General features: G+C 23.5%; 3 protein-coding genes across 3 annotated transcripts; 2 read left to right on the top strand and 1 right to left on the bottom strand.

Annotated features, from left to right (window-relative positions):
* Positions 1 to 201: 201 nt before the first annotated feature.
* On the top strand, positions 202 to 13,971 carry LOC127280174 (GTPase-activating protein skywalker). The gene is made up of 10 exons (XM_051303049.1): positions 202 to 890; positions 2,840 to 3,313; positions 3,396 to 3,584; positions 3,809 to 3,933; positions 4,094 to 4,240; positions 4,320 to 4,454; positions 4,533 to 4,751; positions 8,308 to 8,466; positions 8,537 to 8,766; positions 8,861 to 13,971. The coding sequence occupies exons 2-10, from the start codon at positions 2,932 to 2,934 to the stop codon at positions 9,000 to 9,002; spliced, it is 1,728 nt and encodes a 575-aa protein (XP_051159006.1). The 5' UTR covers positions 202 to 890; positions 2,840 to 2,931; the 3' UTR covers positions 9,003 to 13,971.
* A 321-nt stretch (positions 13,972 to 14,292) lies between these two features.
* On the top strand, positions 14,293 to 16,574 carry LOC127280189 (bcl-2-related ovarian killer protein-like). The gene is made up of 4 exons (XM_051303073.1): positions 14,293 to 14,749; positions 15,257 to 15,565; positions 15,902 to 16,345; positions 16,428 to 16,574. Exons 2-4 carry the CDS (start codon positions 15,296 to 15,298, stop codon positions 16,557 to 16,559), a joined length of 846 nt encoding a protein of 281 aa, XP_051159030.1. The 5' UTR covers positions 14,293 to 14,749; positions 15,257 to 15,295; the 3' UTR covers positions 16,560 to 16,574.
* LOC127280172 (intraflagellar transport protein 80 homolog) lies at positions 16,548 to 22,206 on the bottom strand. Its single transcript, XM_051303044.1, has 16 exons — positions 22,027 to 22,206; positions 21,777 to 21,958; positions 21,597 to 21,707; positions 21,307 to 21,485; positions 19,255 to 19,344; positions 19,040 to 19,177; positions 18,838 to 18,962; positions 18,509 to 18,757; positions 18,232 to 18,395; positions 17,891 to 18,088; positions 17,663 to 17,813; positions 17,417 to 17,588; positions 17,229 to 17,351; positions 17,015 to 17,154; positions 16,810 to 16,954; positions 16,548 to 16,713 (listed from the first exon to the last, which is right to left on the bottom strand). Exons 1-16 carry the CDS (start codon positions 22,119 to 22,121, stop codon positions 16,645 to 16,647), a joined length of 2,331 nt encoding a protein of 776 aa, XP_051159001.1. The 5' UTR covers positions 22,122 to 22,206; the 3' UTR covers positions 16,548 to 16,644.
* Between the last annotated feature and the right edge of the window lie 96 nt (positions 22,207 to 22,302).

Genomic DNA, 22,302 nt, shown 5'->3' with positions numbered 1-22,302 from the left:
ATGCTCAATGATTTAAAGGCTGATTCACATTCTTTTTTTTTGGACAATTATATTCCATAATTCCACCAATGAGAAGCTAGTATATTTGTATTTAAAAATTTCACATTTCGGATCATCTACCTTGTTTCATAACCCTGTTAAAAATAAAATTGTGATGAAACCTTAAATGTGCTGTAGCAACAATTTTTTTTTATAAATGTCGTCTGCTCCCTTTTTGCATTATGAAATTTGATTTATATATTCCTTTTGTTGCAACAATTATTTATGTGACAGGTGACATTAAGTGTGATTTTTTCAATATAACAATCAAATATCGTGTAATTCTTCACAATTAAGTTGAATTGTTTTTTTTTAAAATCGCAGTGAAATAATAAAGGCACGAACAATTTATAAATACACCCTTGATGAAGTGTATATAGTTTTGCTAGCGTTAGTATGTTTTATTTAACATGATGAAAAAAAAATGGATTGTGTGACTTTTATAAATCTAAAGAAATAATTTAAAAAAAATTAAAATATTATAAAAGTGAAAAAGACAATTTAGAAGGTGAAAAGTTACAAAGTGAAGGATATAAAATTGCAGTATATATATATATATCTATATATATATATATATCTATACAGTGTTATTTTGTTGAAAAAAAAGAGATGATAATAAACAAGAACAGTGAGAAAAGAGTTGAATAGACTTTCGTCCATTGTAGACAAATTGTTTTTAACTTGAATCGTGTGACAGACAATTTCCAACGTTAAATTGTATACGTAATATTTCCGTGTGATCCCGAATGTTACATGCGTAGTGATAATATACTTTTGCTTCGGCCATCAATGTTCAAAACGGGAATGTCTAGTGATATATACTATAATTGTGAATTAGTACTTCATTTGCGGTAAGTACCACTAAATTATTAAGCATTTGTTTCATTTTTTTCTATTATTGTCTAGAATAAGATTTTTTTTTTTATTAAAAAAGTATTATTTTGTTTAAAATCATTAAAACAGTCTTAAAATTAGTATTGACTCCACCCAGTTAAGTTTTTGATATATCTTTCGACGAAAAATCAATTAACGTTAGCTCGTTTTTTTTTTTAAATAAAATATTTTAAGAATCGATTAAAGTGATTAAAAAAAAAAAATTTGCCAAAATTGATGTCATTTTTGTAAGAATAATTAGCTATTAAATTTCAATTTTATTTTAAATAGCAAAAATAATTTTATAAAATAGTAAAAGTTTTTTTTCTCCTCCACTAAATAATAAAAAATTAATACAAGGGAAAAAATTTTTTTAATTGAAATTTCTTTTTTATTCCACCGTGATGTGAAATATTTACGATTTATATATTATTTTATGACTTTAAGCTTTTATCTTATAACAAAGTTTGTTTACCACAGATAAAGATTAAAATCTATTATGATTGTGTTTTATAAAGAGATTTACTATTCGTAACAATAATGGATTTTTCTTTACTAATTTTCTTAATTATTTTTAGGGAATATTTTTTCTATCGTCTCTTTTGATTGTTAATTAGCATAATAATAATAATAATTTACAGAAATAATTGTCCATAGATTAATTAATAGTTTGTCTAAATATAGATTTAATTTTTTCTAGAAAATAATTGAAAAATAATTAAATTTTTTATTGAAAAAAATAAATTCAATTAAAAAAAAAAAAATCAATTTATGAGTTTAAATTCCTTTTATTTTAATTAGAATAATTAAAACAGTAATTATCAGTTTTCTTTGATAGATTTAATTTTTAAAAAATGAGTTATTAAAAAATATACTTTTTTTTGCTGTTGAATATGAATAACTTTTTTTTTTGAAAATATTGTGAAATTGCAAAATTAGTATGAAATTGCTGGTATAATGTGAAAAATATTCTGTAATGCACTGTATACGTGCACACTATCATGTGATTTGGAATAGTGCCATGTTCAGTATCAACTAAAGACCTAATGCTAGACTTTAGTAGTAAATAAAATTTCTTTTCTATACATTCAATTTAATCAAAATTGTGTACAAATAAATAATATAGACGGGAAAAATATACTCTCATTTCTCTCTTAATATATTTCATTTGACGTTTGTATGTAAACAAAGTTAATAATTGTCTTCTTTTAATTTTTGATATATATATATATATACATTTCGTAATAATTTGAGTAAAATTCTTATAAATTTTAGTGTATTTGAAGATTTAATTTTCCATAGTTTATAATCTCACTTGTGCATTAACTTCTTTCAAAGATATATTTACACCATCGAGTGGTTTAACTAGTTCTTCTGGACGATAATATTTATCTTGTACAAATCATTTTATACTTCTATATATGTATCACATGCAATAAGTGCATTTTTTTAGATTCTAATAATAAATGAAAAAAAAATTCTTAGAAGGAAAATCATTTTTTTTTTTTTAAATTAAAAAATTAAAAATTAAAACAAAAAAAAGATATTCTTTTCTATTTCTGGAGGATTTAATTCGTATTAATAATATTTTATATAGTGCGGTTATGAATAAACAATAGTTATTATAAGAGATTCGTTTGATTTAGTATTGAGATTTGTGTATATTGAAACAATGCTATTAATCGCCTCGGCATATTACTATCTTCATTATAAAAGTTTATTTTTATCATAGCCAATGTTATAAGATTCTCTCTTTTTCCTGCGAGAAAGCATGCTGTGAGGCCAGTGTCTTTTTAAGATTGTTTACAACTTGTAACAGACTTGATTAATTTAACCAGATGTGAATTTTTTTTTTTTTTCTAAAAATTTTTCAATTTAAAAAAATTAATATTTAAAGAAAATTTGATGATTTATTTTTTTTTTGTAGATGAAAAACGAAACATCATCAAAGGAAATAACGTGAAGGAATTTGAAATATGAAAATTAAACAACAAAATGGATAATAATTTAGTGCCATAGATGATTTTTTTGGCCATGTTGGTCACACAATCTTCATCACCTATTGACAATTTATCGAATATGTTGTCTGTACTTGAGGAGGAAACAAATGTTGATATCGACGAGGTATTCCCACCCCACGTTGATACAACGAATATTATTATTCAACCTGAATCGCCAACAAGTAAAAAACAAACGCTCAAAACATTTAATGAAGTTAATAATTTACTTCAAGCAAGCAGAAAGCGAGAAATTAAACTTATACTACGTGAAAATGCATGGCCACTCAATAATGGAATCAGAGCACAACTATGGCCTGCACTTTGTAATCAACATGCACTTGGAAAAAGTATGATGGATGGATTTTATTGGGATATGGTGAGCCAAGTTTTAGGAACGACAGGTAAAATCATTTATTTTTATAAATAAAAAAAAATTTATCATTTATTTCCTATTAATTTTTTTTTTTTTTTTTTTTCTTTCAGAGCTGCCGGAAATGTCGATTATGTTACCGCCATTTGTTGATAGCACGCATTGTCTTTCTTATAACTTAACTAGGAAGGGCAGAAGTGTGGCAGATAGGATTGTATCTGTATTAGGATATGCGTGTCCTGATATTACTTACAGTCCATCTTTGTACCCCATTACTGCACTTCTTTTACACTTTATGCCAGGTACACAAATTTTCTTATATTATTATTTTCCTTAATTTCTATTTTGTTAATATAATTTAAATTTTGTTCGGAAAAATGTTGAGAGAATGTCAGGGAAATATTTGTAATTTTATAAACATAAAAACCAGAATTATGTAATTTTTTTTTGTTTTGAAAAATTGACTATCAATTTAAATGATTTATTTTTATTTTTTAATTATTTTATTGAAATTATTCATTGACAGAGGAGCAATGTTATCACTGCATGGCCAGTTTAGTAGCAGCGAAAGAAAAAATGTTTATCACACAAACGAAATTATTGTACGAAGTCACTTGGAAAACGGTCGAACAGATTACTAAAAAGCACGTGGTAAGAATACTAAATTCTCATTTTATTTATTTTCTCTTTTAATTATTTATTTATTATTTTTTCGACAAATTCTTAGATTATTGTAAAAAAAAAGTATTAAAAAATAAATATTTGTCATACGTGAATTAGAATTCGAAATTAAATTTTTGCATTTTCGTAGAAATCGGCAGCGGCACACTTAACGAGAAATTGCTCAGGATCAAGAGCAGAGAGAATCTACATGGATTGGATCTGGTGGATTTTGCAGTTGCTCCCTTTCCAACATCTAGTCAGAGTTATGGACTGTTTTCTCCATGAAGGCATTAAAGTGAGATATTTTAATGAAAAAGATTAATTAATTAAAATTTGTTACTAATTTCTTTTTTTTTTTCGTATTTTTTTTGTAGGTCTTCTATAGGGTAGCTATGGCGATAATATTATTATTTTATAAGCACTCCAATACACAAAACTCCGAATGGATGGCTGAAATAACAAAAAATGGTGTAGATGCGGCTCTTTCAAAATTTTGTCGACAAATGCCGGTAAGAAATTTTATTTTTTTTTTAAATGAAAAAATTTTTTTTAAAAATAAATTAAGTAAATTTCAATTTTTGAAAAAGGTAACTCCAGCCAAATTTTTGCGTACTGCATTTGGAATTCGAGGATTAAGTTCGGCATACATATCAAGAGTATTTTTACGAACAGAAATGGCATTGAAAAGTCGAAATGTATTAATTGGCTCAAGATCATTGGCCAGGTCGCGATCTACTGATAATTTACCCACGAGTCAATCGCAAGTCAACATACAAATGATGTCTCATACACTGACCATAAGAGAGGTGAGTAAAAACTCATTTAATAGAAAAAGAACAAAAAAAATTTCAGATACCAGAGAATTTGTTTTTTTTTTTTTAATAATCTTTTAATCCGGCTTTTCAAAATTTCTTAATACAGATTTTTAACAGTCTACTAAAATTATTTACAGGAAAAATGTATAAAGAATTAGAGACAATAAAAAAGGTAATTTTTATATTTTTATTACGAAAAATATGAAAATTACTTTTTTTGTTTCTTTTTTCTCTTAGTTTTTTTTTATATTAATCTATCTAGTTTTATTAATTTTTAATTCTCAATTATTTTTTGTAGTTTGTTATTTCTTGTTTTCAATTATATTAATTTATAGAAAATTGTATTTTTTGATACAATGTCGTTTATAAAAATCGCGGGTGATGGGAAATATGTGACTAATATAACAAATGGTGTAGGGTCAATATAATTGCATTTGTATAAATTGTAGTAGTGTTTTAGATATGTCATGTGTGTCCAGTGTGAGATAATTAATTATTATTAAAAGGAAGAATGAGAAGTAAGCGAACAAAACAATTTTTTTTTTAATACGGGTTTTTTTCTCTTACTACTCAGAATAAAATACAACTAGTTAATTTAAGAATATAAAATTTATAGAAATAATTTTTTTTTCTTTCTTTTTGAAAGAAAAGCATTTGATAAAGTAATTAATTTTGTGCATGATTCGTATAGTACTCTTTGATGTATTAAACAACTAACACGAATATATTTCAGAAAAATAAAGGAAAATCTTTTTTTTTTCTGATGATAAAATAAAAAAAGAGGCATGATAACTCGCATCTCGTATATTTTAGAACTTGGAGATCCAGAGACAATTTAGAAAAAAAAATTTGTTTTTTTTTCTATAAAATAATTCTGGATTTCTTTTTTTTTTTTTTGGAATTACAAAAAGGCACATTATTGACGGCAAAAAAGAAAAGTAAAAAAAAAAAAAAGTGTGCGCAAAAGAATAAAAGGCTCAATGTGCCGATAATATTTTCAAATGATTCAAATTTGTTTTCAGAAAGAATGTGAAGACACGTACAAAGACAGGGTATTGTATGATTATATTTTTGGAAGATGTGCCGTTCGTTTCATGTGCTACCCTTTTTCTCCCTGAAATTTTTTTTTTTTTTTTTTTTTTAAATCAGAACACTCACATTATATATTATATATATAATTCATTAATTTTTTTTTTTTGTGACACTGGCGACAAGCTTTGTTCCTGTTATCATGATTGTATTCATATGCGATTGCCGCTATTTTCTTTTTCTCTTTCACTTTTATTTATTTATTTTTTTTTCTATTTTTTTGAGTGATTTGATTTTGCAGTGTTTTAAAGGCAATTATGTAAACGCAAAAAAAAGACGCTAATGGCTTTTAATTGTTTGCGTTTTCATCGTCATCATTCAGACGATTTGATTTCTATTTTTTTTTTTTTAATGGAAACTAAGAAATATTTCTTAATATTTATGTTCCATAACTTTTCCTTTTTTTTTTCTAAATGTAATTTTGAATTTTTTCGCTCTCATTCTTTAAAATATTTAAAAAAAAAAAATTATTCTCTAATAGAAAAATTTTCTGAAAAAGTAAGAGTGGATTTTTTTTTCAAAATTTTATTAAACATTTGCACGTTTATGTTATGTACAGTGTTTAAATTTCTTTTGTGTTATTTAAAAAATTATATTATTTTTTCTTCTATTAAAGATGAGCTTAAATCAATGAATTATTTTGCCAGCTTCTTTTTACAAATATTTTTATTGTACATGTAATTTATTTACACAAATATCAATCCGTAATTTATGAATGAAACGAAATATATATTTTTTTTTGCAACGAATATACGATTCGTTATTAATTTATAAAGGTGGAAAATATTCCAATGTTGATAGATTAGTTTCTCCAGCGATTTTCCATTTGAAATCTTTTTTTTTGTCTTTATTTTTTATATTTTATCTTCTAATTATTATTTTCCACTGATAAACAGGAATAATAAAAAAAAAATTCGCTTTGCGAAACTAATTATTTTTATAAGTCACTCCCCTTCTACTTTCTATTCTTCCACTAAAAAAAAAAAAAATATCTTGTGAATTTTTCTCGAATTAATATTATAAGTCGGTTAATTATAAATTTTCGAAAAAAAAGCTTATATAAAAGGTTTTTTTTTAATAAGATGGCAAATATTTTTTTTTTGAAAAAAAGAGCATGCTATTGTTATTATTGACGACTCCGTGTTGTCTTGTGTTTTGCTGCGTTTCTGGAATGATGACGGATTTAAAATGGTGATCGGTGTAGGGTGCACACAGTCCTGGACCCCGTGCTCTCTCAATGGGTGTTTATCCCATACAAAGTATTCGGTCTCAAATTCTAGATATGCCTGATGTAAGTACATACGGTGGATTGTAATCAGTATAAATATTTATTTATTTATTTATATATACATATATATATAAAAAAAAGAAATAAATAAAATGGATATATTTGTAGGTCGTTCGTGATAATTGTGGCATGATTATTTTTGCTCAGCCTATGAAAATAGTTTCTTTTTTGTTTTATCTTGGCTATATTTTTCTTTTAGAAAAAAAAGAACGTTTCTTCACAGATTATAAAAATAAGAAACTAATGCTACTGTCGTTTTTTTTTTTTTTTTGCTTATCATATTTATTTGTCGATTAATTATATTTCGTAATTCGTTATTTTCGAATTTAATATTTTTTAGACTGACTTTTTATAAAATTGTTTATAACTAAACTTTTTTCTGGAAGTTTTTCTTTTTCGGTGAATAGGATAAGGATTCTTTAATTTTAGGAATTAGGTAGTTTTTGGTATAGTTAGTATAATTATTAACGTAGAATTTGATTGGCTTATTTTATTAATAATAATGAGATTTCAAAAAAAAAAAAATTGTATTTTTTACCCAGAATGCTATTATAATTTTGCACTACTCTTGCTTTTTTCATTGTTCCTCTCTCTTTTTTTTTCTCATAATTATATGTGAAAATAATTGTTATTTAATCATTACAAAATAATTGTCAAAAAAAAAAAATCTACTTCCTTTTCATCGCAAATTCATTTCCCTTTCTCTTTGATTTATTTTTTATTCACTGCATTTTGGCATTTTTAATTTGCAATTTGCATGAGGAATGACTTTGAATATATTTATTTATTGTTTACTATTATCAAGCGAATAAAATTAATAATTATTAATTATATATTTGTAATTAATAATTATTAATTTAATAATTTTTTTAAGTATATTTAATTCTAAACTGAATTTGTATACAGTTTATTGATAGAACTTTTATTAAATTTCAATAATTGACAAGTAATTATAAAAAAATATTTCTTTTTTCATTAGGTGATTATTAATTAATAACAGTTAAATTGAAATAAATTTTTTTAATTACGCATGATTTTTGTCAATGTAAATTGTTATGTTTTTTTTTTCTAAGCATTGTTAAAAGAGAAATAATAATCGATGTTAAAAATTAAAAATAGTGAATTAAATTCTAAATTTTAAATAATTTTATTTTTTTCTTTTTTTGACAGTTATTTACACTCTGGTCGTGGTTACCTGTGAGGATTACAATGTATCAACCATTATTACTCTACACCACTGAAGAACATGGATGTTCGCTTACAACATTTTATGTTCGAGTTGAACAACATGAACCAACTCTTCTTATGATTAAAACATGCAATAATGAGGTAGGAGATTTTTTTTTTCAATAGTACCAAAAAAAAAATATGTTTATTAAAATATTTTTTTTTTTCGAAGGTTTTTGGAGCTTATTGCTCGACAAGATGGTGTGAGAGAAATTTAAAAGATGACAAAGGACAAAGGCAAGCTTATTTTGGTACGGGAGAAACATTCCTTTTCAGTTTATATCCAGAACGAGCAAAATATCCTTGGATTGGAATGGATTCATCTCATAATGATTCGCGTGTACATCATTCAGCAGAATTGTTTATGGCTGCCGATGCAAAAATGATTACAATTGGAGGAGGGTGAATAATTTTTTTTTTCAACCTCTTATTTAAACAGACAGCTTTTCTTTTTTAAAAATAAAAATTTCGTTTATATAAATTAATTTGATTTCAGTGACGGACAAGCAATTTGGATGGATGAGAATATAAGGTTTGGCAAAACCGATCATTGCTCAACATTCAATAATCCTCCATTGTGTGCGAGCGGTGACTTTGAGATTCGAGTATTGGAAGTCTATGGATTCTCCGGTGCTTAATAAAAAAAAAATGCTGACATTTGTTAAAAATAGGTATGTGATTCCAACTGCCATGTAGAATTTTATATATTGTCGTGCGTTCAACGACTCCAAGACTCATTCAAATATGTGTGTGTATGTGTTAGAAAACAAAAATTAATTGAAAAGCACACATACGGATTAATATGCTAGATTTCTCTCCATCAGAAAAAAACCGGTTTTACTCAAAACAAAACTTTTTTTTGTCTTGTTAATTTATTCTTTTCATTTTGTTTCTCAAAAAAAAAAAAATCTATTTCATGCCTTATTCAGATATACATATAAATATAAATTTTTCTCAACAATAACAAAAAAAGGAAAGAAGAATTTGCTATATAAAAAAGGGCCTAGATTATTTTCTATAAATAAATTTTTTCATTATGTGAAAAAAAAAAAAAACATAAACTAGGCGATGTAAACGCAGTGACAAAATTTTGACAATAATCGAAGTTTATATAGTAAAAAAGACAAAAAAAAAAAAAAAGAAACAATTCACATGAGAATTACTTAAGTTAATCGGACCAGAAATTATCATGTATATATTTATTTAAAGATTTATCCGATCTATTGAGAATCGCCCCCCCCTCCCCCCTGTCAATATTTGTATAAATGTTTTGTTTCGTAACATTTAGCTTTGTTACTCCTCTAGCTTTAAATTTTAATTCAAGTTTGCTTTCTTTTTTCCTTTTTTTTTTTTTTATTAACTAATATAACGCCCGATTCTTGTACATATTATATACATATAGAGAATATGAAAGATTAAGTATTGAATTTTAATTAATATAAAAATTATTTAATACTATAGAAATATTAGACATGGTTCAACAATATATATTGTGATTGACAGCGTTAATGCTGCATTGAAAGATTTAAGTAAAAAAAAAAAAAAAGAACAATTCTCGTGATCACAGAAATCTATTTGTCGACTTATTTGTCTTTTTGCTGTCGTGCGTCTTTTGTGGTCAATTAAAAAAATATTTTTGTTTTCTTTCTAATCTAACCCGCATGTATATGTGATTTTTAATTAAGCAAAAAAGGCAGTCACTCATTTATTTAAGATTAAAAAAAAAAAATAACAGTTAATATTAAAATTTATTTGTTAAAATAATTGCTAAATATTCCATAAAATTTATTTGCAGTGCTTCGAATGTTCTTTTTTATTTTAAATCAAAATTTAATTGAATTTTTATTCAAAATTAAAATTTTCATTCTCTACTGATCTAAATTTCCATTGAAATAGAATTTTTATTGTTATTAAAATAAAATGAAAATTCTATTGAATATAAATAAAATTCGATTATATATGAAAATTTGATTGATTGAAAAATTCTACATTATCAAAATTTAGCTAAATAGAAATTCGACATTTTATAAATTTCAATATGAAATGAATTTTATGGAATACAGCATCCTGAAAAAAATCAGTTAATCGAAACTGTTTATTAATTGAATTAAAATTTGATATTCGTTATATTGAAATTAAAAAAATAATTAAATAATTCACGTTTAATTTTCACTGATTCAAATTTAGAGTGTGCAGCTTTTTTTTCCTTCATTAACGACCAAAGAAAAATGTTTTTTTTTTTTTTCCTTATAAATATAGACTTGCTTTTATCGATCAATTTTTGTTTGTTTATCTTGTATTTGTCATTTGTATGTGATGGCTGGACCCATTTAGATAAATCGAGAAAAGTAAATTTTCTCTTGTAAGTTTTTTTTTTTTTAATTTTTTTTTTTTCTTTTGACTCGCATCGATTAACGCTTATTATCGTCGAGCGCATTATTATATATGCACCTTGTGTCGAGGCACACTCGACAAATGTACAAAATAATATTTGGTACAATTATGCCATTAGATTCTATATAGTTTATAGCAAAATGAAAAAAAAAGAAAAATAATAATATGAATACGACAAGGCGCTGCGATTGATTCGATGATTCAATATTTTTACTCTTTAACGAGTACCATGCATATCAATCAGCAATCATTTGACTAGATACTTTCCGAATAGTGAACCTATATACAATATTATTACTTGTATTATATATAATATATATAAAGACAAATAATTAACAAGTTTTGTCCTAATTTTTTTTTTTTTTTTTATTTAGCTTTCATTTTTTTATTCATTAGCTATTTTTAATTATTTTTTTTTCATCTTTAAATTTGAATCAGTTACTTTTCTCGAACTGAATATGTAAGAATTAAGAGATTTGTAATAAGTATTTGGTTAAAATTTTTACAAGATTTCATTGATATGTGAGTTACAATTTAACAGTAAATGAAGACAATAATTATTGGTTAATTTTTTTTTTTAATTATTCACTGATTTAAGGTTTTTTTTTTAAAAGTGAAGATTTTTTTTTTTAATTAACTAAAATAATTAAATATTTGCTTTTTGTTAAAACCGTTTTTTCTAAAATTAATTTTATAATGACAAAAGGTCCTTGTATACGGTACAAGGCTTTTTTATTATAAAATTCAATAATTTAATTAATTGAAAATAATTTTTTCTAATTATTGTTTTTTAATTTGAATTTGTTTTTATTCGTGAATATTTTGATATGAAAGAAAAAGTCATTAATTTTTTAAAAGGTGTAACAAATGAAAAACTTGACAAAAAAAAAAAAAAATTCTTGTGAAATAGGAAACAAATTTTTTTTTTTAATTCATTACTATTATAATATTATTTATATTTTGTTGTACAGTCATAGCATTTAATGTGATTTTCTCTACCTGCGATCGATATAGTTCTTCCCTGCTGTGTCCTATCTCCCTCATAAATAGGATATAATAATGAATATGTAAATTAATCTGTTAATCTAAGCGCATTAAACTATTTTTGTTTTTTTTTTTTTTTTTTAATTTGCACAGAGAGAAAAAAAAATATTTCATTATTTATTAATAATGTAATTTTCTATTTTTCAATTTTATTTGTTTTAATTTTTTAACATTCATGCTTTTATAAGTGCTCTAATTTTGATATTTAAAGTTGTAATATGATCTCAAATTATTATAATTAATTTTTACAAAAACTTTTGTAAAAAAAAAAACAAAAGAAATTCATCGAAATCTGTGCACAAAAACTATAAATGGGCCTAATAAATAAACAAAAAGTAGAATAAAATCGAGAAAAAAAAAATGAAAATTCAGGCACTATAATAAAATATATTGTATAATATTCATAAATCCAAGCTTATCATGAAGCTTATAAAGTCAATTATTAAAAAGTTTAGTTAATTTATTCTTATTTTGCAGCTTTTGATTCTGAAAGCTAATATTTTGTTTCATAAAACTAATTTAAAAAGCTATATAGATTCTAATTTAAATGCTAATTTTCTATTATTTGATTTGTCGTTAAATTTTTAATATATTATTTAGAAAAAAAAAACAAGTTTATCAAAAAAAAATTTCCGTCTAAAAAAAAAAATGAAAACTGATATCGAAATAGAGATTTAAATATGTGAATTAGATATGTAACTTTTTTTTTTCTCTTATTAATTTTCAACGATAAAATTTTTTGACACATTGATATGAGAATTAAGTCTGAAAAAGGAGAGAATAAATCACAAAAAATATAAAGAAAAAAAAAGTAATTTTGAAATATTGTTGACATTTTCTCCTTAGTAAGACGTTGGTTGCTCGATTTATAAATCATCGTAAAAATACTGCACATTGCAACATCATATTCGTATTTATTATTAATATTATTATTATTATAAATATTATCATTATTATTATTATTATTATTATTATTATTATTATTATTATTATAAATATTATCATTATTATTATTAATATTATTATTATTATTATTATTATTACAAATATTATTATAAATAATATTATTGTCAAAAACTGTATATTTAGATAAATATTTAGATCGAGTGTTGTATAGAATAGAAATCAAAGCGTCATGACAAGCGCAGGGCACTGTTATAATGACAACCCATAGCGTATAAAATTCTAATACAATTAAATTTCAAGGAGCCGAGGGAAAAAAATTGTCATTATTTTTTCTTTTCTTTTTTTTATATAATTTGATAGTATAGTATTATTTAATATAAAATATTATCACAATAGTACTATACAATTAATAAATAAAAAAAAAAAACAATTACTAGGATAAATATTTTCTATTAAGCATTTAAAATGCCTTTGTTAAAAGAATTATATATATATATATTATAAGTTGGTATATACTTTGAGTTGTTATATAAGAAAAAACGATATTAAATTATTTATTTAGTTAGTTTAATGTTATTTATTTATATAAATATATAATAATAAAAAAAAAATTAATATAAACTCACAAAACAAAAAATTGTTTAAATTACAAAATATTTAATGAGAATAATTTTATATTGTATAAATTGAGTAAAGAAATTCATTTATAAAATAAGTGTATAAAATATATCTATTCAATATATATATATATTTGATTATTTTATATATTATTATAAAGTTGATGAGAAATTTTTTCTCCTGGTGCTTCTTAAGCTCCTTGAAATTTTGAATGTGATGGAATGAATGGAACAGCAGGTTATTATGTGTAAAACATTTATCAGCTATATATTATATATATATATATATATATATATATATATAAACACAAAAAAATGTATAAATTAGTTAAAAATTGAAAGTATTATTATTATATTATTATTATTATTATTATTATTATTATTATTATTATTGAGAATGAAATTTTTTTTTTCATAAGCGCGAATGTGTGTTGCCTAAAGATAATCTCAAAGATTGTAATCTGTACTATAAAAGAAAAAAAATACTAAAAATAATTATAATGGAATGTTACTACGCTTTCCGTGTATAAGACAAAATTATTAACGTTTTCCAATTGAAAGTTGTTGCTATAAATTACCATATCATCGTCGTTGTCGTAAAAAAAAAAAATTAATTGCAATTAAATAGAATTCTTGTTAAAGGAAAGCATATTTCGTTTCTTTTAATTTACAATTTTTTTTTTTTTTTGATTCAATTACAATTCATATGGAAAAAATAGTTAAAATATAAATTTTTTTCCCACAAGTTTATAATATACACAAATAATTCATAAAATTATATTTCAAGGCTGTGACAAGTGTACTACTTTTCTAGTTTTATTTATTTTTATTTTTTTTTTTTATCTAGATTACATAATTCTCGTGTGAGAAATTAAATACACGTTTTCACCATCAAACAGTAAAAATTCTTTATAATGAACACTTGTCAATTTTTTTTTTCTTTTTTTTTTTAATTATGCCATTGATTAGAGAAAAAATTCATACATTTTTTAACAATATAATTTTCCCTTTAGTTTTGGAAAATTGTAAAAAAAAAAGTTAATTTTCGTTTTTTGTAATTTAAAAATAAATTTTTTCTCTAGTTATAATTAGTTATAAATATTTGCGTATAATTTATACACATTCTGTTTTATAGATAACTGATCATGTTTTATTTATTTGTTTAATAATGGCACGTACGATGACTTAAGGATGTCTGTCATCTGTTGAGAATAAGACAGAAAGGCACGTAAATAATATAATGCGAGAAAACGGACTTCATTATATATTTTTCTTGTCAGTTGGAGTCGACAAAACGAGTGATTCGAATGCCGCCGCGAACGTGTATCAGTCGTGTATTGTGTTGTGTTAAAACGAACAAAAAAAAAATTAATAAACTTCAAACTAAATTAATTTTCTCATCATATTACAATTTTAATTAAAAGGTAAGTGAAAATTGTCATCAAAAAATGTAATTTATCAACAAATTTAAAAAAAAAAGATATTCTTTAGCTAATTTTTTTTTACAAATTTATAATTGAAAAATAAATTCAATTTTTCAGGAAAAAAAACAAAATACCACTTTTTTTTGAACTTTGAGAATTTTTTAACTAGAAACAATTTTTCCCAAAAGTTGGAAAAATAAAATGAAATATCTAATTTTATTAAATTGAAATTTGACAACGGTTCAAAAATAGTTTCCATATATTATTCTTTATCAGGCGACCCCCTTTTTTTTGTTTATAAATTCAGGGCCATCATTTTATTAAGTATTCTTAAGGCGATTTACTCATATGTTAAGTACTTGTCAGAATATCTATCAATTGTGAAAAATAATTTACATATTTTAGACAATTTTGTCCTCAATTATAATAAATTTAATTAATATTACTAATTTTAATTATTATTGTAATTAATTGAAAAATTTTATTTTTTTTTTCCTTTTATTGCAGGCAACAATTTTTTCTATTTATTAATTTGAAAAATTAAAAATGTCAAGGGCAATTACGAATTTGAAAAATTTTGAGGATTCATTACATTCATTTCATGGAAATATTAATGGAACACGAGGACGAAGAAGAAATAGTCTCGCAGCAAATCTTCATGCAAATCACGTAACATTTGGAGGTTCATCAAATCCTGATGTTATGGAATTTGCACGTCGAAGATTGAGTAATGTGGGCGATGTTTTTTCGAGAAAATTATCTCGTACTATTGGTTGGAAGCCAATTTTTGCTCCTGTTGAAGAGACAGTTTCACAAGTATTTAATTTTTTTACATTTTCTAATAATTAATATATTATTTCCTTAATAATTGAAGAAATTTGATATTTAAGAATAGAAAAATATCAAATTAAATAGTAAAATTTAATTAAATTCCTCATTAATTATTCATATTTATCAAAATTAACGACCAGTGATTTCCAAATAAAAAATTTCGAAACCCCTTTTAAAAATTTAATTCTATAATAAAATTTTAATTATACTATTATATAGAAAATAATTAAAATTAATTAGAAAACATAAATCAATAGAAAATAAATTAAATTTTTTTTTGTTGATTTTTAATTTAGTATAAAAATCTTAATTTTTTTATAGAGTTCCGCTTTGTGTGCACAATACATTCGAAATCGATTAAAACGATCAGGAATTTATCATCGTAAATTGGGTTTAAAACGAATGAGAAGTTCAACAATGTTGCCGGATATAACAATTGTTAAGGAAGCATGTCCAGTGCTTATTGCAATTGGAATTGAATTAGAAAAAGAAAATCCAAATCTTTATATTAAAATTGGAAGACAAATTGGATGCGGATGTTTTTCTGATAATTCAGTTGGTAATATAATGACACATATTTCACGTGAAATAATTCGTCATGATATTACATGGAGTAAAATAATTGCAATTTATGCTGTTGCTGGTGGTATTTCTGTTGATTGTGTAAGACAGGGAAAGCCAGAATTTTTACCAATAATACATAAAGTTGTTGCAAATATTGTTGAAAAAGATCTTGCTATTTGGATTGAAACAAGTGGTGGATGGGTAAAAAAAAATTCTATTTTATAATTTTCAAATTAAAAAATAACAAATATTTACCTCGTCTATTTTTCTTCTATTTTTCTAGAATGCTTTTATATCACGCTATAGATTGCCGCAAAAAACATTAGAATGGAATTCAAAAAGATTTGCTTTGATTGCCACTGTGTTTACGCCAATTGTGATTATTTTATGGATTCTTCTAAGATTTCTATTATAGTGATTTCAATTACAGTATTATATTTTTTCTTTCTTTAAAATATTAAGTTTTTGTATTATACATATTTACAATTCAATGAATCTAATCACTCAATCGATTCACTATTTTGACTTTTTTCAATTTCATCCAAGTCTTTTATTTTGCTCAAGTTTTCCTATAGAGACAATAAAAAAGGAAAACAAAAAATTAATACATAAAGAAATTAATTTTAGTCTTCAAAAAATAAAATTATTAAAAAAAAATAAAATACCTTTGTATTTGTTTTTGAAATATTTGACATTACAGCAAGATAACTTTGATTTGTTTCTTGTTTATCCAATAATTGAAGATAATTTTCTCTTGCTTTCAAAATTTCCGTCAATTGTTTTTTATGTTTTATCGCAAGTTCAAGCGCTCTAGAAAATAATAAAATACATATATAAATAATATAATTTATTTGTAAAAAAATAATTTACCTATTCCAATTGTAAATTTGAATATTGATACGAATCGCTTCATTCACTAAACCATTTTGCAATAATATTCCTTCAGCTGCCAATAAATCGCCTGCAAGAAGAGCTGTTTCTGCCAATAGTTCGGATTTTTTCGACAAGCTCTAGATTATAAATTAATTTATTAGAATAAAAAAAAAAATTTAATTAAAAATTAAAAAAATATAATTGATAATACCTTAATGTATTGAATGAATTCAACTTTGTCATATCTGCCAATAGCAGCACAAGCTTCTTCAGCAACTGTTAATTCCTTGTTATCAATTGCCATAACTGCCATGCAAGTCCATAAAATTTCATTCTAAAATAGAAAAATGTTTCTTCAAGAATGGAAATATCAAATTTAAAAAAAATAAAAGAAATTACCTGTGCAATTCGACAAAGTGAAAGTCCTTCTGACCAACGATTTTGTAAAATATGTCTATGTAAATTAGTGAAGAATGTATAAAATGAAGAAACAACTAATGCACCATCACCACGTCTCACAGTGACCATTCCATTTTGTACTCTCACAATACTCGGTTGCTTTCCATATTCGCTATTAAATACAAATAAATAAATTAAAATTAAAAAAAAAAGTAAAGTAAAAAAACAAAATTTGAAATTATTAACCTGTTTTCTTTATCTATTCTCGTTTTTTTAATAGCTTTTCGATCACTATAATGAACGCAATTTGGACAAAGCCAAACGGACAATGTTGCGTCCAACATTGCAACTAAAACATCGGCATCACTTGCCCAAACAATACTCTGAGCCATTACAGCTGAAAAAATATTATTATTTAAAAATTATGTTTAGAAATAAAGAATTTATTAATTTAAAAAATAAATAAATTTATACCAATTTTACAAACACGGCCAAATCCTGTGGATCTAATGGAGACGAGATACAAATCTCTATTAATATCAATAATTCCCAATTGACGATTATTTATCCCACCAACGTGATTTAAAGCAAGTTGTCTAACATTTTCCAAATGAACGTATGACTGAAGTTCTGATATTGGTTTCGCATATGAAATATCCATCACGTGCAATACTATTGAAAAAAAGTAAATAATTAAAGAAAATTAAATTTCGAATTAATTTAATTTTGTTTCCCCTCAAATGAAAATCATCATCAAATCGATATTACTTTCTATATTATTTTTTTTTTTATGTAATTTTTGTATAATTACCCACATTTTTCACTGCTTTGATCCCTGACAACTAATGTATCAGAACATAAAGAAATGCTTAAAGGATGTAACAATTCTTGTGTCATTCCTTTCCATTTTGGAGTGCCTAAAGAACGTCCTTGATAATTGTAAAGAGTTATAACGTTCCATTCAACTAAGAGAAAATGTCTGTGCAAAAAAGAAAAGAAATTTAGTAAAAAAAGGCAAAAATTCAAAATAAATTTTTTTTTTTTAATCTATTATTATTTTTATCATAGTAATAAAATTATTTTTCTAAATACTTTTCAGCAAGAAGAACTGTTGATACAGAGCCACTTCTTAAATCAAATATCGCTGGTGTATTCCAATTTAATGTCGAATAAATATGACATTGATTTGGTGTAATAACAACTAAATAATCAAATCCAAATTCCAATTGTACAACTCTATCGGCTATTTCTAAAATTTCTTGACATTCAGTGCCTATTTCTTTGATTTCTATTGCTTTTCTTCTGATAAGCGTTGCCTCAAAATTATTCCACTCTAATTTTCTAAACAAAATTTTTTTTTTTAAATTAAATTAGAAAAAAAATTGTTCCGAAAATAAGAAAATTAAAAAAAAAAAAAATACCTATCAATTATATGTGCCGTGAGAACAATTCCTCTTCCACAGGCCATTGCCACTTGTGTACCATCACTGGACCATGCAATACTAAAAACACTGCCAATATTCAATTTTTCCATTGAATGAGACCACTGAAAAATTATTATTTTATTAGTAAATTATTTTAAAGCAGACAAAAAAATTTAATAATATAAATATTAATAATTACTCCAGTTCTGTCGCAAAGTTTAACAGTATTGAAAAATCCAATTGAAAAATAATTTCCAGAATTGCACCAATTAACAGAAGTTATTGGATATTCGTTAACACTACTGCTGTAAAGTTGATTTCCTGAAGAATCCCAAACCTTTTTTTTTTATGAAAAAAAAAAAATTATCAATAAAAATTACAAATTATAAAAAAAAAGAATAGTAACTGACTCACTTTGTATCGGCAATCTTCACCACCTGTGACAATAAGATCATTACACTGATTCCATGACAATGAAAGTATTAAACCATCGTGAGCTAACCACTAGAAAAAATTAAATATATATTTCTTTAACATTTTTTTTTTATAAATAAAATATTTTATTAAATAAAAGAAAAGAAAGAAAATATTTTAATTACTAGCAAAATTAAACGCGCGCAAGCGCGCCAAATTGAGTATTTAATTATTTGTTATAAAGAAATTAAAGATTAATATTAATAATAATAATTTAATTTATTAGAATATTATTACATATTAAATGATAATAATGAAAATTATATGTTTACAGGCCTCGGATTATACGACTTTTTCAGACTTTTTTCAAAAGTACGACTTTTTATCGACTTATTTTAATAAAATGCGACATTTTTTTTTTACATTTGAAAAAAAATGTAAATAAAATACATTTTTTTAGTATAAAATGTAGATCTTCTTCAGATCTTCTTCAATTCAATTATTTAACAAATTTTGAACTAAAATGATTCTTCACTAAATTAATTATTTTAAATAATTTTAATGAAATACATCACAAATTCAATTATATCAAAATTATTTTTCTATTAAAATTTTTATGAAATTTAACAATTGTTTATAATTTTGAAAAAAAAATATCACAATAAAATTGAATTATTTTTTAAAAATTTCAATTCAAAATAAACTAAAATTCAATTATTACCCGAAATTTTAATTCAAAATCAATGAAAAATCCAATAATTATCCAAAATTTTCAATTTAAAATTTAATTATTTACCAAGTTTTCAATTTAAAATGAAATAAAATTCAATTATTTTCTAAAATTTCTATTCAAAATTAATTATCCAAATTTTCAATCAAAAATGAACTTAAATTCAATTATTATCCAATATTTCAATTCAAATTTAATTATTTCCCAAAATTTTCAATTCAAAATGAACTGAAATTCAATTATTTTTCAAATTTAAAATCAAATAAAATTTAATTATTCTCAAAAATTTGAATTCAAAATTAATTGAATTTTCAATAATTTGAATTTAAAAGCATCTAAAATTTAATTATTTCTAAAATTTTCCATCGAAAATTTTTTTTTTTGAAATTTGATAATTTCAATTATAACTCTAAAAAAATTCAATTATTTTTAACTATTTTAATAATATTCTTTGAAAATTCAACTATCTGAAACCATTTTTCAATTAAAAATGATTTTCAAATTATTGTATTTTGTCCACATTTTCTAATAAATTTTTAGTGAAATGATCTAAAATTTTAATTAAAAATCACTTAAAGTTTCAATTAATTTCAAAAATCTCAATTTTAAATCTTTGAAAATTCAATTAAATTTAAAAAATGTTTTCCAAAAATTGTTTGATAAATTATTTTTAGTTCTGTAAAAATTAATAATTGTTTGAAAATTAACAATATCTTTTGAAATTTAATTATTACTAAAAATTTCAACTTTAACCCTTTGAAAAGGATTATTATTAAAAAAAAATTTTTTATTTCAAAAACTGTAGAATATTTTTGTTAAAATAAAAAACAAATCCACTTTTTTTTGGAATATAAATCGACTAAAACGACTTTTTTGTGTCTTTAAGTTGATTCGAGGCCCGTTTTTTTTATAATTAATATTTAATAGGTATTCGTTGGCCCCTGGTACCTTAAAAATAAATTTTTTTCAAATTACTATTTTGTACGAAATTTCCTGGCGCATCTTTTTTCTCCTCATAAATTTTTTGTATTTGTATAGAATTTTTGAATCAATATACAACTTTAAAAAAAATTTCGTTAATAAACGGTGTGTACTTCAGCTTCGTGAATTGAATTTTGGAATTTGGAATTTTAAAGAAACTTATTCCGAAATTTGGAAACACAATTATACAACTTTGGCAAAAATGAGAAAAAGAATTGTCAAAATTTCACACGTCATAAGATTACTATTAAAAAAAAACACGTGAAATCAGAAAATGCCAACTTCAAGTTAGGACAGAAGGACAGACCAAGCATTTTATTATTATATAATAATTTCCAAACCTTTTGTGGTTTTGAATTTGAACTAAGTGATTGTAAAATAAGATTGACTCCTTGTGAATAGAGAATTAGAGAAGAATTTGGACTCCATGCTGCTGTCATAATTGGCAATGTTCCTCTAACTAATGTTGATCTTAACATTCCACTACGTGACCATATTTTAATAAGTCCATCCTCACCAGCTGATTTAAATAATATTTTTATTACTTAAATAATTATATTATAAATATAATTAAATATTAATTAAATATTAATATAAAAAAAAACATTTAATTTATTTTCTTTTTAAATACCTGTAAAAAATGCTGAACCATCATAACTCCATTTTCCAACAAGAGTTGCACCAACATGAGCAGAAACACTTTTTTCAATTCGTCCACTTTTGCTTATTAAATAAAATTTTCCTTAAAAAAAAAATTAAATTAGTAAGAAAAACAAAATTAGTTTTCTATAATATATTCATTTTTTTTTACCGTCGGTTGTTGTTATCAAAAGAACATCCAACGATTGTTTTTTTGATGATGAAATTGTTGTTTGCGATGGTCGTGGATAATATTGCATATCAGTTGGATAAAAATCAGTAGGAAATTCAGCAATTACAGATGAATTTAACATTCCACTTTCCAAGCGCCAACATATTAATTGATGATCCTCGCTTTTTTTTTAAAATTGCAAAAATTTTTAGTGTTTCTATTTTTAAATTAAATAAAAAATAATACAAACCCGCAGGAATAGATTTCGTCTGTAGAACTCCATGCAACACAAGTCACTAATTTTATATTATCTTTTCTCTCTTGCAATGAAATTTTAAATCTCATTTTTTAAAAATAAATTTGTCATATATAGTTTTACTTCTTATTTATTTACTTTTAGAACGAAAGCTGTCAGATTTGTTTTGACAGGTTGCCATGGCAACATGTATATTATTTTGTCCAAAGAAAAAGGGAATTTTTTTTTTCACATTTGGTAAGTAGTGAAAAAAAGTTTCGTTATGTTGGC

Source organism: Leptopilina boulardi, unplaced genomic scaffold, assembly GCF_019393585.1.
Source record: "Leptopilina boulardi isolate dan_hultmark-lab unplaced genomic scaffold, ZJU_Lbou_2.1 LbouV2_229, whole genome shotgun sequence".
In the NCBI taxonomy this organism is placed as follows: Eukaryota; Metazoa; Arthropoda; class Insecta; order Hymenoptera; family Figitidae; genus Leptopilina; species Leptopilina boulardi.
Note: the sequence above shows the minus strand (reverse complement) of the source record. Positions and strands in the feature narration are given on the sequence as shown.